Below are 16,016 nucleotides of genomic sequence, written 5' to 3'. Positions count from 1 at the left end.
TACTTGTTAGGGAAGCAACTAAGATGAGATGTATGTTACTGTTCCAGATCAGGATAATTTTGTCTAATCATTGTTACATCCTAGATTTTGTCTTTTGTAATCTAGTATCTTTGTTGTAACCTGCTATGAACTATTTTATTGGTATTAGTGGGCTATAAATGAGTTAGCTGTAACTGTTTCAGCTTTCTGAGCTGGCTAGACTGAAGTGATTCCTAAACACTGAGAGGTTCATGGAGGTGCATGAAGGTTGGGAATCCAGAAGGGAAGAGCATTAGTTTTGATATGGAGGAAGGAAGTGAGCTAGTATGGGTGCATAAGACTCATATTTTAGAAACAGAAAAAAAATGAAACAAAAAAATGAAGTCAGATAAAGACCATATGGCCTATCCAGTCTTCCCAAATATTCCATCTACTCTCCCTTTCACTGCCTTAAAAATCCTAAGAGAGTGTAAGTTGGATATAGGAAACAGGAGAGGAGGGTTAGCACAGGGCAGGTGGGGGAGCTGTGATTTTGTTGAACTTGAGTGCAAGAAAGGGAGAAAGAGAGTTCTAGTTTTTTTGTTTGGTTGTTTTTTTTTAAGGGGGGGTGGGGTTCCAGGGGACTCTGCTACAGTAATATCCATGGATCCAGCCACACCAAATCTACCCAGTCAAACTTTGAGTACCTAGATTTAACTGAATGTTCAACTGAAATCATAACTAGTTAGGTTCAGCAATTCACCTAAAGATAACCCGCTAAAATTAGCCCATTATTTTACCTGCTCGGGAGAGGTCTTGGAATATCTGCCTCTCTGTGTTTTACAGAAGAATGTCAACCCGACTTGCATGGTTTTGTTTTCATGGTTCAGAAAATCTGTCCTTTTAGCTGCTATCTGATTATGTTTGAATAGATATTCAGCCACATTTACCCTTGCTAATTGTGCAGCTGAATATCAAGCTAAATCAACTCACTCAGAACAGATGGATTTATGCCTGCTTTTTATGTGAACAAGGTAATCTAGCTAAATTTGCTTCAATATCTCGAGCCCAGCCCTTTTTTTTTTACCTAGTTAAGTCTGCAGCTTGTGATTTTAATTATACAACTGCAGCCAGTTCAGGGGGCCATCATTTTCACCAGGTAAATTCTTTGCATGTCAGCCCTCGTGTACCTGATCAGTATTCTGATCATATCTACAAACCAAGCTATTTTATTCTTTGTTCAGTTTTATTCCTTGCTTCATAGTTATACATAGTTATAAATAGTATTATGCATGAAAAAAATATATATTATTCATCCTGAAAAATTTTCCATTTATGCAATCCAGAATTTGTACTATATGCAGTTCCATGTATGGCACAGTATTATGATATTGTAGCCAAGGACACATATCCTTCCAATAATGCACACAAGTGTTCTTAGTTTATATAATTGAGATTGGCTAAACTTTCTCAATAACTTTTATGATCAAGTAGTGCTATGTGCCATAATGATTGACCTCGGAATCAATGTGTGGCCTAGTGCAACTTGAAATTGGAGGTATGTTGCTAATAACTTGTTTCAGACTAAAATTCTTTTTTCCATCTCCTATCCACCCCCACCCTGTTAGACTGTCACTGAAATGCTTTGATGTTTCACTTATATATACTGTCATCTACCACATTTGCTTATTTCCGATCTGACGAAGAAGGGCAACCTTCGAAAACTGATCAAATGTATTAAGTTATGTCCAATAAAAAAGATATCATCTTATTTTCTTTTCCATGTTTTATTTTGTTTTATTTCTATTGATTACCTTTAAAAGTGGACTAACACGGCTACCACACCTCTCTTCTATAGATGAAGAATTGAAAGCAGAAGTTAATAAATGGAAAGAGCAAATAAATAACTACTCCACCCAGGCTATAGGTAAAACAGTAGTCTATCTAAATGGCACAACTGAGGAATGTCGCAATCGAGAATGCAACATGGGAAACTTGATTTGTGATGCTATGGTAAGAAATACAGCTAGGAAAATATTTATACCGCCCATAGGTATAACCTTCTAGGTGGTTTACAATGTAAAATTGTATATATATATATATATATATAGTAAAAAAAATGTCATTATCGCCCCATCTATGTGTATTAAATGCTCTTGGTTTCTAACAGGTCACTTTTTTTTTAAGTGGCTTTATTTCAAAGTTGTGCTCTTCACCTTTTGATTTCATCTGTCTTCTGCCCAGTAGCAGAAGCTGTAATAATTCATCCAAATCTTTCAGTAAGATGGATGAATGAGCATAACTAATGTTTTCAAAGAATGTGAACCTCAAATTAATTTTTTGAAACGATAATGCCAGAAATTAACAGGTACAGTAGATGCTGATGAGACCTTGCCCAGCAGCAAGGTTCAGAATTACTACAAGGTTGACCCACATATAGGTGTTTTTCTGTTTGTTAGTTGACATCTTAGTGTCATCTAGCTTCAGAGAAGACACACTGACATTTTATGTAGTACTTTATGGTACTGAAAAAAAAATCCCAGAAATGCAAAAGTGCTACTCTGCTCTTCTCTTCCCTGGATTTCTTCTCGTCTAACTCTCCATTTATTTTTTTCCACCTTTTTCTTTCTTGTTTTTGCAGCCTTCTGGTTTTTCATTCAGTATCCTATTCCATAGCATCCTCTCAGACCAGTCCACACAAATGGGTTTTGTCCTTCTACCAGCAGATGGAGACAGAGAATGAAAGTAGTTCTCAAGTGATTCACTCCTTAAAGGTATCATACTGCAGAATGTTCAGTATTTCTCTGTCTCCCAAGCAGATGGATGACAGTGCTAACAGCCCTGCTCCTGACCTGGTTTATAACTAGTTTCAGTTGAGCTTTAACTACCATTTTGGAGTTTTGTGCTCCTGAGTCAGTTTTATGCTGAGTCACAGCTGAGTTGAGGGTTCCCATTTGGCTTTTCTGCTGAACTAGGAGTTAGAGGTGCCCTGCTGGGCTTGTTCTCCTGACCTAGCTTAATGCCTGGGTTTCAGTTGAGTTTGGGAGTGTCTTCTTTGGCATAAGCTCCTATATAAAAAAAAAAAAGAGGGAGTTGAAGTATATCTCAAAGAGGTCTGAGTTCCCTACCTCCTCCCTCTCCCCCACCCCTCGCCAGATCATTGCACTATCAACATCTCCTGCATTTTGTGAGCCTGTTATAATTAATTTCAGTGCCCTGGTGTTTGTGCTTCTATTTCTTATTAAGCTGTCACTGGTATCTGACTTGACTTTTTCTTGCATCGGGGATTACTGACGGGAACCTTTGTTCTGGTTTCTATAAGCAGTTAAATGTTCTATCTGTAAGCAGTGAATATTTCTTTGACTCTTATGTGGAGTATTACCTAGTTTTTCCTGTATAGAGTTCCTGTTCTTGTCTTCTTCAGCCAGCTGGCTGTATTTTGCCAGAAATAGCCAAACTTGCTTTTTTTTGTTTCCCATCATCAATATTCTTAAATTAAAAAAAAAAACACATTTCCTATCTGGTCAAAGCTATACAATTCAATTTTTGGTTGTGTTCTACCAAATTTGATGCGTGCACTGTGTTTCAACATGAGTTACAGATCTGGCTTGCCAGATTCAGGATAGTTGGATTATTTTTTCAGTTACAGAAGTAGCACAGCTGAAGAAGTTTTGTAGCCACTGATGATTCGGAGCTAGCCCAATTGCATGTTTTTTTCCATTCAGCTGTGGTTCACTTCTAAATATAGTGTACAATTCTTTGTATATCTTCCTGGGCTCCTCAGCCCCTGTGTGTGCAGTTATCCACCTGGGTTGCACACAAACTGCACCCACTGGAGAAGGACCACGATGGACTGGCAAAAGTTCATTGGAGAATGGAGTGGATATAGCACCGTTCACGGAAGAGAGTGTGTATCAACAACTAGAAAAACTAAAGGTGGACAAAGCCATGGGACCGGACGGGATCCACCCCAGGATATTGAGGGAGCTCAGAGAGGTTCTGGCGGGTCCTCATAAAGATTTGTTTAATAAATCCTTAGAAACGGGAGAGGTTCCGAGGGATTGGAGAACAGTGGAGGTGGTCCCTCTTCACAAAAGTGGTGATAGGGAAGAAGCTGGAAACTACAGGCCGGTAAGCCTCACTTCAATTATTGGAAAAGTAATGGAAGCGATGCTGAAGGAAAGGATAGTGAATTTCCTGGAAGAAAATGAGTTGCAAGATCCGAGACAACATGGTTTTACCAAAGGGAAATCGTGCCAAACGAATCTCATTAAATTCTTTGGGTGACCGGAGAATTGAACCGTGGACGTGCTATGGACGTTATCTACTTAGATTTCAGCAAGGCTTTTGACACGGTTCCCCACAGGAGGCTCTTAAATAAACTAGATGGGCTGAAGATAGGACCCAAAGTGGTGAACTGGTTGACGGACAGGCGCCAGAGGGTGGTGGTGAATGGAGTTCGCTCGGAGGACGGAAAGGTGAGTAGTGGAGTGCCTCAGGGATCGGTGCTGGGGCCGATTCTGTTCAATATATTTGTGAGTGACATTGTCGAAGGGTTAGAAGGTAAAGTTTGCCTATTTGCGGATGATACTAAGATTTGTAACACAGTGGACACCCCGGAGGGAGTGGAAAACATGAAAAAGGATCTGAAAAAGCTTGAAGAATGGTCTAAGGTTTGGCAATTAAAATTCAATGTGAAGAAATGCAAAGTGATGCACTTAGGGAGTAGAAATCCAAGAGAAGCATATGTGTTAGGCGGTGAGAGTCTGCTAGGTACGGATGGGGAGAAGGATCTTGGGGTGATAGTATCTGAGGATCTGAAGGCAATGAAACAGTGTGACAAGGCGGTGGCCTTAGCTAGAAGGTTACTAGGCTGTATAGAGAGAGGTGTGACCAGCAGAAGAAAAGAGGTGTTGATGCCCCTGTACAAGTCGTTGGTGAGGCCCCACCTGGAGTATTGTGTTCAGTTTTGGAGGCCGTATCTTGCTAAGGATGTAAAAAGAATTGAAGCGGTGCAAAGAAGAGCTACAGGGATGGTATGGGATTTGCGGTACAAGACGTTTGAGGAGAGACTTGTGGACCTGAACATGTATACCCTGGAGGAAAGGCGGAACAGGGGTGATATGATACAGACGTTCAAATATTTGAAAGGTATTAATCTGCAAACAAACCTTTTCCGGAGATGGGAAGGCGGTAGAACAAGAGGGCATGAAATGAGATTGAAGGGGGGCAGACTCAAGAAGGTCAGGAAGTATTTTTTCACAGAGAGGGTGGTGGATGCTTGGAATGCCCTCCCGCGGGAGGTGGTGGAGATGAAAATGGTAACGGAATTCAAACATGCGTGGGATAAACATAAAGGAATCCTGTGCAGAAAGAAGGGATCCTCAGGAGATTAGCCTAGAATGGGTGGCAGAGGCGGGGCTAGTGCTGGGCAGACTTGTACGGTCTGTGCCGGGGCTGGTGGTTGGGAGGCGGGACTAGTGCTGGGCAGACTTATACGGTCTGTGCCGGGGCTGGTGGTTGGGCGGCGGGGATAGTGCTGGGCAGACTTATACGGTCTGTGCCGGGGCTGGTGGTTGGGCGGCGGGGATAGTGCTGGGCAGACTTATACGGTCTGTGCCAGAGCTGGTGGTAGGAGGCGGGACTGGTAATTGGGAGGCGAGGATAGTGCTGGGCAGACTTATACAGTCTGTGCCAGAGCTGGTGGTTGGGAGGCGGGGATAGGGCTGGCCAGACTTATACGGTCTGTGCCCTGAAGAGGACAGTACAAATAAATTCATATGTGCTACTTTTTTTATCTTTTTGGGCAGACTGGAAGGACCGTGCAGGTCTTTTTCTGCCATCATCTACTATGTTACTATGTTATGAAGTCTACTGCAGTGCCCGCTAGGGTGCCCAGTTGGTGTCCTGGTATGTTAGGGGGACCAGTGCAGTAGAAATGCTGGCTCATCCCACAACCAAATGGCTTGCATTAGGATGTTTTTCACATGGACGTCTTTGGTTTCGAAAATCACTGAAAATCAGAAATGTCCATGTCTAAGGACATCCAGATCCTAGGGACTTCCAAATTTAAAGATTTTTAAAGATTTGATCCTCCCTGACGGTATTATCGAAACAAAAGATGGACATCCATTTTTTTTCAAAAATACGATTTTCCCCACCCCTGGATTTCGACATTTTGCAAGGACATCCAAATCAAAACTTGGATGTTCCTTTCGAAAATGCCCCTCCAGGTCAGTCAATAGTTAGTCCATTCTTATTGGTCTCCCTTCTTTACCCTTGGTTGTCATAGATGTAGATAGGGAAGCACAGTGGTTTTGCAGCCCGATAGCTTTCTTCCTATGTTTCCTTCTCTGGATATTCAACTCTTACAGGACTTTTGTAGTTGCAATATTCCCTTCATAGATGTGCTTTAGTCTTAGGATTTTCTTGGGTTGTTTCTTAGTCTACACATCTCTTCCATGGTCTATCAATGCTATTTTCTTTCTTATCATGGGACTCTCATTCTTCTATTCTTCCATATCTTTTGTCTTTCCAGAGCTCTTCTGATTGCTCTTAGTACTCTCTACTAGGTATCACTGGAAAGGACTTTGAAGGCTATCTCTCTCTCTCTCTCTCTCAGTTTATTATATTGGGGAGATTAATGATACATTTATTTGCAAAATTCTTTTTCTATTTTGAGTGTTTAGATGTTTTAGTCCCGCCCTAAGTTGAGTACACTGCTTTGCTACATCCCGTTTGTCTAGACTGGTCTGATAGGATGCTGTGGAAGGAAAAGTTATGTCTTACTAATAACTTTTTCCTTTAGTCCTGTTAGACCAGTCCAGAATCCCTCCCTGGTTGTTTAATTTTATTTTTCTTACAAGCTATATTTTTCAGATATCACTGATTCTACTTTTGTTTTTGCTAACCTATTGTTTGTCGCACATTTCCTAACTCAATGAAATATCTGCATGTCAGAGTATATGCCTCACTAGCTGTTAAGGTTATAACCTTATTAGGTCATTTAGGACCCTGTTTACTAAACAGCGCTAAGGGAGCGCTAGTGTTTTTAGCGTGCTCTAAACGTTAAAGACACCCATAGGAAAATATATGGGTGTCTGTAGCGTTTAGCGCACACTAATTTTAGGCACGCACTAAAAACGCTAGCAAGTCTTATTAAACAGGGCCCTTGGTCTGGAAGTTTCAATGTTGGCCATCATGCAGATTTTGAGCACTATTGCTTGGCTATTCCAAATACTGAACGTTCTGTGCTGCATAATATCCTTAAGGAGCAAGTCACAAGAACTTCCTCTGTCTCCATTTTCTGGTAGAGGAACATAATCCATTTATCTGGACTACTCTGATAGGACTAAAGGAAAGAAAGTTTTGTGTCTTACCTGATCTGTTTCTTTCTTTCTTTCTTTCTTTCTTTCTTTCTTTCTTTCTTTCTTTCTTTCTTTCTTTCTTTCTTTCTTTCTTTCTGTTTTTCATTTGAGCCATCTGCTAGTGATAAACTGTGCTATATGATCCTTTTAGATTTTGTTTATCTCTTAATGGGCTATTTTCCTTTTTAGTTCTTTAAATTAGTGTTCCTTAGCATCCCTCTGGACCGGCCCAGGATTGGACTGCTGGGTTGTCTACACCTTCCAGCAGGTGGAGACTGAGAAAATTCTAACACCAGAGAACCAATCAGAGCCCTGGCCATTTGACTCTAGTCTCAGTATTTTCTCAATCTACTATTACTACTTATCATTTCTATAGCGCTACAAGACATACGCAGCGCTGTACACCATACACAAAAAGACAGTCCCTGCTCAAAGAGCTTACAATCTAGATAGGACAGGTAAACAGAACAATAAGGGTAAGGGAATAAAGAGGTGAGGATAAAAGGACAGGGCAAGTGAGTAGTGGTTAGGAGTCAAAAGCAGTGGTAAAGAGGTGGGTTTTAAGTTTGGACTTGAAAACGGCCGAAGACGGGGCTAGACATACAGGCTCAGGTAGTCTATTCCAGGCGTGAGGTGCAGCAAGATAAAAGGAACGGAGTCTGGAATTAGCAGTAGAGGAGAAGGGGACAGATAAGAGAGATTTATCTACAGAACGGAGTACCCGAGAGGGGGCATAGGGAGAGACAAGAGTGGAGAGGTACTGGGGGGGCGGCAGAGTGAATGCACTTATAGGTCAACAAGAGAAGTTTGAATTGAATGCGGAAACAGACAGGGAGCCAGTGAAGTGACTTAAGCAGAGGGCTAATGTGGCGGAAAATGAGTCGTGCCTCAGAGTTTTGGACTGATTGAAGAGGAGAGAGATGGCTAAGAGGGAGGCCGGTGAGAAGCAGGTTACAATAATCAAGATGAGAGGTGATAAGAGTGTGGATAAGGGTTCTGGTAGTGTGCTCCGAGATGAAGGGATGGATTTTGCTGATGTTATAGAGAAAGAAACGACAGGTTTTAGCAATCTGCTGAATGTGAGCAGAGAAGGAGAGAGAGGAGTCAAAGATGACCCCAAGGTTACCAGCTGATGAGACAGAGAGAATGATAGTGCCATCCACAGAAATAGAGAAAGTGGGGAGGAGAGGAGAGGTAGGTTTAGGGGGAAAGATGAGAAGCTCGGTTTTGGCCATGTTAAGGTAGGAGGTGAGCCCATTAGTCTCTCTCTCTATTTCTATTATTCTGTCTTTTAAGCGTGGAGAAGCAGTGCTGACCTTTCTTTCAAATGTGAAATTGAAGCCCTGAAGCAGCCGTGCGAAACGCTGGCCATCGTCGGCTTAACACATTAATAACAGAAAGAAAAGAGGGAAACAGCATGTCACGCTGATCTGAGAGTACTCACTATAAAGATAAGTGGGTTATTGAGTATTACATAATCTATTGAACGGTTTATGAAGGTGGAGGACACATAATGTATATTGCATCCATGAGCGATTTTGTTAATTAAATAACGCAAGAGCAGGTTTTTTTGGCCAAGGATGAAAGTAGGGTCTTGATACCCAGCGTAGCTTCTGCAGATCAATTGAAGACCTGAAAGCTCTTTGAGGCCTTTTTTCCTGCTAATTTGAAGACAGCCTCCGTTGGAGGAATTTCCTGTCATTTATCAGTAGCTGATCCTTTTTCTGTATTGTATTTGTGATTGTCTGATCTGCATTCGAACCTAATTCAGTATATTGTTTAGACACAGACATCTGTATGACAGCAAATTTGGTCAGTCTGTCTCCAGAGATTCTTTGTGGTGAACTAAGAACCTCTTAGACACTTTTATATTGTTTAAGGTCGTCATTTCTTATTATACATACTTGAATATATTGTCCACTTGTTAGAAATCATCCTGTTTATAATCCCTTTTTAATGTTTGCTTTCTTTGAGGACAAGCAGTATATATCAGCCATATAAGTTGGAATTCCCAGCCAAGAAAAGTATTGCAAAGTTGCTGACCTGTAATAGGTGTTTTGAGAGAACAGCAGGATATTCAACTCAACCACACACATTCATCTTCCTCTCCTAATTTAGTTCATTTCTCTTAAAATTAATATATAGGACTGAGTGATCAACTTTGAAATGCTATGAGCTGTATTGTATGAGTTATTTGTAATTGATACAGATTTACAACAATATCAGATTCCCTGATGAAAAGAGATGGAATCATGTTTCTCTCTGCATCCTAAATGGGGGGAGCATCCGTTCACCTATTGATGAAAGAAGTAATAATGGTAAGACTTCTGTTTAGTTTTGCATTGCAGCTTTAAGCTTTTAGGGTTCTTAATACTCAAATGTGTGTTGATTTATAGAAAGGTATGTAGGAGGGAGGGGATTATTTTCAAAACCTGTCTATATAATTCCCATCCTCACATGCAGCCTGTGTATGCCTAACTTAAAGAACATAAGAATTGTCATCAGGGGTGGTAGACATTCAGGGTCCCAGGGCAGAAACTGGGGAGTGGACCCAAAAGCTGGCATTCATTTTATGCCTCCTCTTCTTTAGTTTGAGGCAAGTATGGGGGGCCTCCTGGACCTAGGGTATGGGGGCCCAGGGCAATTGCTGTGTTTGCCACCCACTAATGCCAGCCCTGATTGTCTTACTGTGTCAGACCAGAGATTCATCATGCCTAGTTTCCTACAGTGACCAGTCTAGGTCACAAGAATCTAGCAGGATCCCAAAAATTAAGCTCAGTTCTGTACTGCTTACCTCCAGGGATAAGCAGAGGCTTTCTTCCAAGTCTACCATAGTAAGACTTTTTTTTTTTTTTTTTTTACAGGTTTTAATGGTTTTTTTTTTATGGTTCACCTTTGTATTAGATAAAGTCTGGTGTATATTAGCAGTATTATGTTTTTATACTTCTTTGTTATGCTACAAAGCTTTTTTTCTGTAAAAGGCCGCATTGAGCCTGCCATGAGTGGGAAAGCGCAGGGTACAAATGTAACAAAAATAAATTTGCTTTTTTAAAATGGAGCATAGCAAATCCATAAATGAGCATAAACTGTTTATGGACTTTTCCACAGCTGGAGGAGACATCCAAGGATGGATTGGGGAGGGGTTTACATTTAAAGGTAATTTTATAACAAAGTCTATGTGAAAAGCCCAGATGGTACATATTTTGTACCTATTTCATAAAGGCAGCATGAGTGGACATGGATATTTTATTTTTAAAAATAAAATAAAAAGTTCATACATTGCAACTTCATTCAGTCTATGCCCGTTGGAGCAGCTGTTTTTGCAGGTCCCATAAAAGTAGGCAAGAAAATAGCAAAAGAATTTCTCAGAAGACAAACAGATCAGTTGTATTCTCACATGTGGGTGATGTCATCCGACAGAGCCTGGTGCGGACATTGCTTAGAGTATGTTAGTAAAGTTCTAGCAGCATCCCATGCAAATGCATATGCTAGTGCCTTCCCGCCCAATGCAGAGCGCGGGTCCATCAGTCTCTTCTTTTCTGAGGAGCTAGGAAGACACATCTTTGCGGTCTCCCCTCAGCACGTGTTTTCTTCAAATTTTCAAGTGTATGGGTTTGTATCCCTTTTTATGTATTTTCCTCAATATTTAGTTTCAGTAGCTTTCCCTGTTAATTCTTAGTTATTTTTGGCCCTTTAAGTTTTCATTCTCCGAGGACAAGCAGGCTGCTTGTTCTCACTGATGGGTGACCTCCACGGCAGCCCCTCCAATCGGAAACTTCTCTAGCAAAGTCCTTTGCTAGTCCTCGCGCGCCCGCGCGCACCGCGCATGCGCGGCCGTCTTCCCGCCCGAAACCGGCTCGAGCCGGCCAGTCTTCTTTTGTCCGCACTCGGTACGGTCGTGTTTTCGCCGTGTCGAGCCCCGGAAAGTCGACCTCGCGCGTCCAAAGTTATTCTTGACGTGTTTTTTCTTCGGAAAAGTCTTTTAAAGTGTCGGGAAGTGCTCCGGTTTTCGTGTTACCCTTCCCATACTTCCAGCTTTTTGCCCCGATAAGTTTTCTTTCGTCGTCGGGGTAGGCCTCTTTTCGGCCTCGGTCGAGATTTTCTCCCTTTAAATCTTTTGGTGCTCTTTTTCCGTCATTTCGGACTTTGATTTCGCCGGCGTGATTTTTCCGCCCATGACATCGAAGCCTTCCAGCGGCTTCAAGAAGTGCACCCAGTGCGCCCGGGTTATCTCGCTCACTGATCGACACTCGTCGTGTCTTCAGTGTCTGGGGGCCGAGCACCGCCCTCAGAACTGTAGTCTGTGTTCCCTGCTTCAAAGGCGGACTCAGGTAGCGAGATTAGCCCAGTGGAACGTGTTGTTCTCGGGCTCTTCATCGGCACCGGGATCTTCGAGTGCATCGACGTCGTCAGCGTCCAGACCATCTTCCTCGGCCGCCCCTGCATCGAGTGCATCGAGGCATCGGGCCTCTGCATCGGCGCCGAGACATCGGATAGCTGCATCGACGTCGGTGGTACCGGGACCTCGTCTGCTGATGTCGTCGGACGGTGGTGCATCGTCAGGAGTGCAGGTGAGGGCTGTCCATTCCCCTGCTGGTGGCGGTGAGCCTTCGGGTGGGTCTCCTCCTACCCTGAGGGCTCCTGCGGTACAGCCCCCCCGAGACCGACCTCCTTCGGCCTCTGCCCCGAGGAAGCGACGGCTGGATTCTACGTCCTCCTCGTCGGTGCCGGGGAGCTCCGGTGACATGCTTCGGAAGAAATCGAAGAAGCATCGACACCGGTCGCCTCCCCGCGTCGGCACCGAGAGCTCTGGGTCGCCGAGGGAGTCGGCACCCAGCAGGCATCGGCACCGAGAGGACCGCTCACCCTCTGTTCAGGAGGTGTCGATGCGCTCCACTCTGGACAGCCCGGAACAGCCTCCTCGCCCGGAACAGGTTCTGACGTCGACGCCTGCATCGACCTCTTTGCCTTTCTCTGCAGCCGCTCTGAACAAGAGCCTCCGGGCCGTTCTCCCAGAGATTCTGGGAGAGCTGTTGCGCCCTACCCCTCCGGTACCGGCGGTGCTTGCGCCTCCGGTACCGTCGAGCGTGGCGCCGGCTGGCCCATCGCCCGGGGTGAGGTCCCCGACGTCGGTACCGCGTGCGGTGCCGACTGCGGCCACCTCCCAGGAGGGCTCCCCGACTACGTCGGCGGAGGGAGCTTCGCCGATGCGGGCGAGGGAGTCTACCTCTCGACGCCCCCATCGTGGACGTGGCTCCACGGAGTCGAGCCGGGCGAGGTTGCAGACACAGGTTCGTGAACTTGTGTCTGACACCGAGGGTGAGGCCTCGTGGGAGGAAGAGGAAGACCCCAGATATTTCTCTGACGAGGAGTCTGAGGGTCTTCCTTCTGATCCCACTCCCTCTCCTGAAAGACAGCTTTCTCCTCCTGAGAGTCTGTCTTTCGCTTCCTTTGTCCGGGAGATGTCTACGGCCATCCCCTTCCCGGTGGTTGTGGAGGACGAGCCCAGGGCTGAAATGTTTGAGCTCCTGGACTATCCTTCTCCACCTAAGGAAGCGTCCACTGTTCCCTTGCACCATGTCCTCAAAAAGACATTGCTTGCGAACTGGACAAAACCTCTAACTAATCCCCACATCCCCAAGAAGATCGAGTCCCAGTACCGGATCCATGGGGACCCAGATCTGATGCGCACCCAGTTGCCTCATGATTCTGGAGTTGTGGATCTGGCCCTAAAGAAGGCTAAGAGTTCTAGGGAGCATGCTTCGGCGCCCCCGGGCAAAGACTCTAGAACCTTAGACTCCTTTGGGAGGAAGGCCTACCATTCCTCTATGCTCGTGGCCAAAATCCAGTCTTACCAGCTCTACACGAGCATACACATGCGGAACAATGTGCGGCAGTTGGCGGGCTTGGTTGATGCTCTCCCCCCCGAGCAGGCCAAGCCTTTTCAGGAGGTGGTCAGGCAGCTGAAGGCGTGCAGAAAATTCCTGGCCAGAGGGGTGTATGACACCTTTGATGTTGCGTCCAGGGCCGCTGCTCAAGGTGTGGTGATGCGCAGGCTCTCATGGCTGCGTGCCGCCGACCTGGAGAATAGACTCCAGCAGCGGATTGCGGACTCGCCTTGCCGTGCGGACAACATTTTTGGCGAAAAAGTCGAACAGGTGGTAGAGTCTCTCCACCAGCGGGACACCGCATTCGACAAGTTCTCCCGCCGGCAGCCTTCAGCATCTACCTCTACAGGTAGAAGATTTTTCGGGGGAAGGAAGACTGTTCCCTACTCTTCTGGTAAGCGTAGGTACAATCCTCCTTCTCGACAGCCTGCGGCCCAGGCTAAGCCCCAGCGCGCTCGCTCTCGTCAGCAGCGTGCGCCTCAGCCAGGCCCCTCGGCTCCCCAGCAAAAGCAAGGGGCGAGCTTTTGACTGGCTCCAGCAGAGCATAGCCGACATCCAAGTGTCAGTGCCGGGCGACCTACCAGTCGGGGGGAGGTTGAAAGCTTTTCACCAAAGGTGGCCTCTCATAACCTCCGACCAGTGGGTTCTTCAAATAGTCCGGCAGGGATACACCCTCAACTTGGCCTCAAAACCTCCAAATTGCCCACCGGGAGCTCAGTCTTACAGCTTCCAGCACAAGCAGGTACTTGCAGAGGAACTCTCCGCCCTTCTCAGCGCCAATGCGGTCGAGCCCGTGCCATCCGGGCAAGAAGGGCTGGGATTCTATTCCAGGTACTTCCTTGTGGAAAAGAAAACAGGGGGGATGCGTCCCATCCTAGACCTAAGGGCCCTGAACAAATATCTCGTAAAAGAAAAGTTCAGGATGCTTTCCCTGGGCACCCTTCTCCCCATGATTCAGCAAAACGATTGGCTATGCTCTCTGGACTTGAAGGATGCCTACACACACATCCCGATACTGCCAGCTCACAGACAGTATCTGCGATTTCAACTGGGCACACGTCACTTCCAGTACTGTTAGTTGGTAAATTTTTTAGGTCAATCTCAGTTATGTCCTCGCCGTTGCGAGGCCCAATTGACCATGGTTGTTGTTTTGAGTGAGCCTGGGGGCTAGGGATACCCCATCAGTGAGAACAAGCAGCCTGCTTGTCCTCGGAGAAAGCGAATGCTACATACCTGTAGAAGGTATTCTCCGAGGACAGCAGGCTGATTGTTCTCACAAACCCGCCCGCCTCCCCGTTGGAGTTGTGTCTTCCCTTGAAGTGTATTGTCTTGCTACATACTGGACTGGCCGGCTCGAGCCGGTTTCGGGCGGGAAGACGGTCGCGTGTGCGCGGGCGCGCAAGGACTAGCAAAGGACTTTGCTAGAGAAGTTTCCGATTGGAGGGGCTGCCGTGGACATCACCCAATTCATAGGAGCTCTGCTGGATTCTCGGACGGCTCGCGCCTATCTCCCAGAGGCGAGGGCCAACAACTTGTTGTCCCTCGTCTCGCGGGTGCGAGCGTCCCAGCAGATCACAGCTCGGCAGATGTTGAGATTGCTGGGCCACATGGCCTCCACAGTTCATGTGACTCCCATGGCCCGTCTTCACATGAGATCTGCTCAATGGACCCTAGCCTCCCAGTGGTATCAGGCTGCTGGGGGTCTAGAAGACGTGATCCACCTGTCCACGAGTTTTCTCGAATCCCTGTATTGGTGGACAATCTGGCCCAATTTGACTCTGGGACGTCCTTTCCAAATTCCTCAGCCACAAAAAGTGCTGACAACGGATGCGTCTCTCCTGGGATGGGGAGCTCATGTCGATGGGCTTCACACCCAAGGAAGCTGGTCCCTCCAGGAACGCGGTCTACAGATCAATCTCCTGGAGTTGCGAGCGATCTGGAACGCTCTGAAGGCTTTCAGAGATCGGCTGTCCCATCAAATTATCCAAATTCAGACAGACAACCAGGTTGCCATGTACTATGTCAACAAGCAGGGGGGCACCGGATCTCGCCCCCTGTGTCAGGAAGCCGTCAGCATGTGGCTCTGGGCTCGCCGTCTCGGCATGGTGCTCCAAACCACATATCTGGCAGGCGTAAACAACAGTCTGGCCGACAGACTGAGCCGGATTATGCAACCTCACGAGTGGTCGCTCAACTCCAGAGTGGTGCGCCAGATCTTCCAAGTGTGGGGCACCCCCTTGGTGGATCTCTTCGCATCTCGAGTGAACCACAAAGTCCCTCAGTTCTGCTCCAGGCTTCAGGCCCCCGGCAGACTGGCATCGGATGCCTTCCTCCTGGACTGGGGGGGGGGTCTGCTGTATGCTTACCCTCCCATTCCTCTGGTGGGCAAGACTTTGCTGAAACTCAAGCAAGACCGAGGCACCATGATTCTGATTGCTCCTTTTTGGCCGCGTCAGATCTGGTTCCCTCTTCTTCTGGAGTTATCCTCCGAAGAACCGTGGAGATTGGAGTGTTTTCCGACCCTCATCACGCAGGACGAAGGGGCTCTTCTGCATCCCAGCCTCCGGTCCCTGGCTCTCACGGCCTGGATGTTGAGAGCGTAGACTTTGCCTCTTTGGGTCTGTCAGAGGGTGTCTCCCGCGTCTTGCTTGCTTCCAGGAAAGATTCCACTAAGAGGAGTTACTTCTTTCTGTGGAGGAGGTTTGCCGTCTGGTGTGACAGCAAGGCCCTAGCTCCTCGCTCTTGTCCTACACAGACCCTGCTTGAATACCTTCTGCACTTGTCTGAGTCTGGTCTCAAGACC

The 16,016-nt window shown here is 46.2% G+C and overlaps 1 protein-coding gene across 2 annotated transcripts in view; it reads left to right on the top strand.

Moving 5' to 3' along the window:
• NT5E (5'-nucleotidase ecto) overlaps nucleotides 1–16,016 on the top strand; it is a 502,044-nt gene that overhangs the window by 106,461 nt on the left and 379,567 nt on the right. For both annotated transcript variants that reach the window (XM_030199135.1, XM_030199136.1), the window contains exons 5-6: nucleotides 1,817–1,971; nucleotides 9,535–9,643. In XM_030199135.1, the coding sequence (XP_030054995.1) occupies nucleotides 1,817–1,971; nucleotides 9,535–9,643 (264 nt within the window). The remainder of the gene's footprint in view (nucleotides 1–1,816; nucleotides 1,972–9,534; nucleotides 9,644–16,016) is intronic.

Source organism: Microcaecilia unicolor, chromosome 3 (assembly GCF_901765095.1).
Source record: "Microcaecilia unicolor chromosome 3, aMicUni1.1, whole genome shotgun sequence".
NCBI lineage: Eukaryota > Metazoa > Chordata > Amphibia > Gymnophiona > Siphonopidae > Microcaecilia > Microcaecilia unicolor.
The sequence above is the reverse complement of the archived record's forward strand: the minus strand, read 5'-3'. Positions and strand labels throughout refer to the sequence as shown.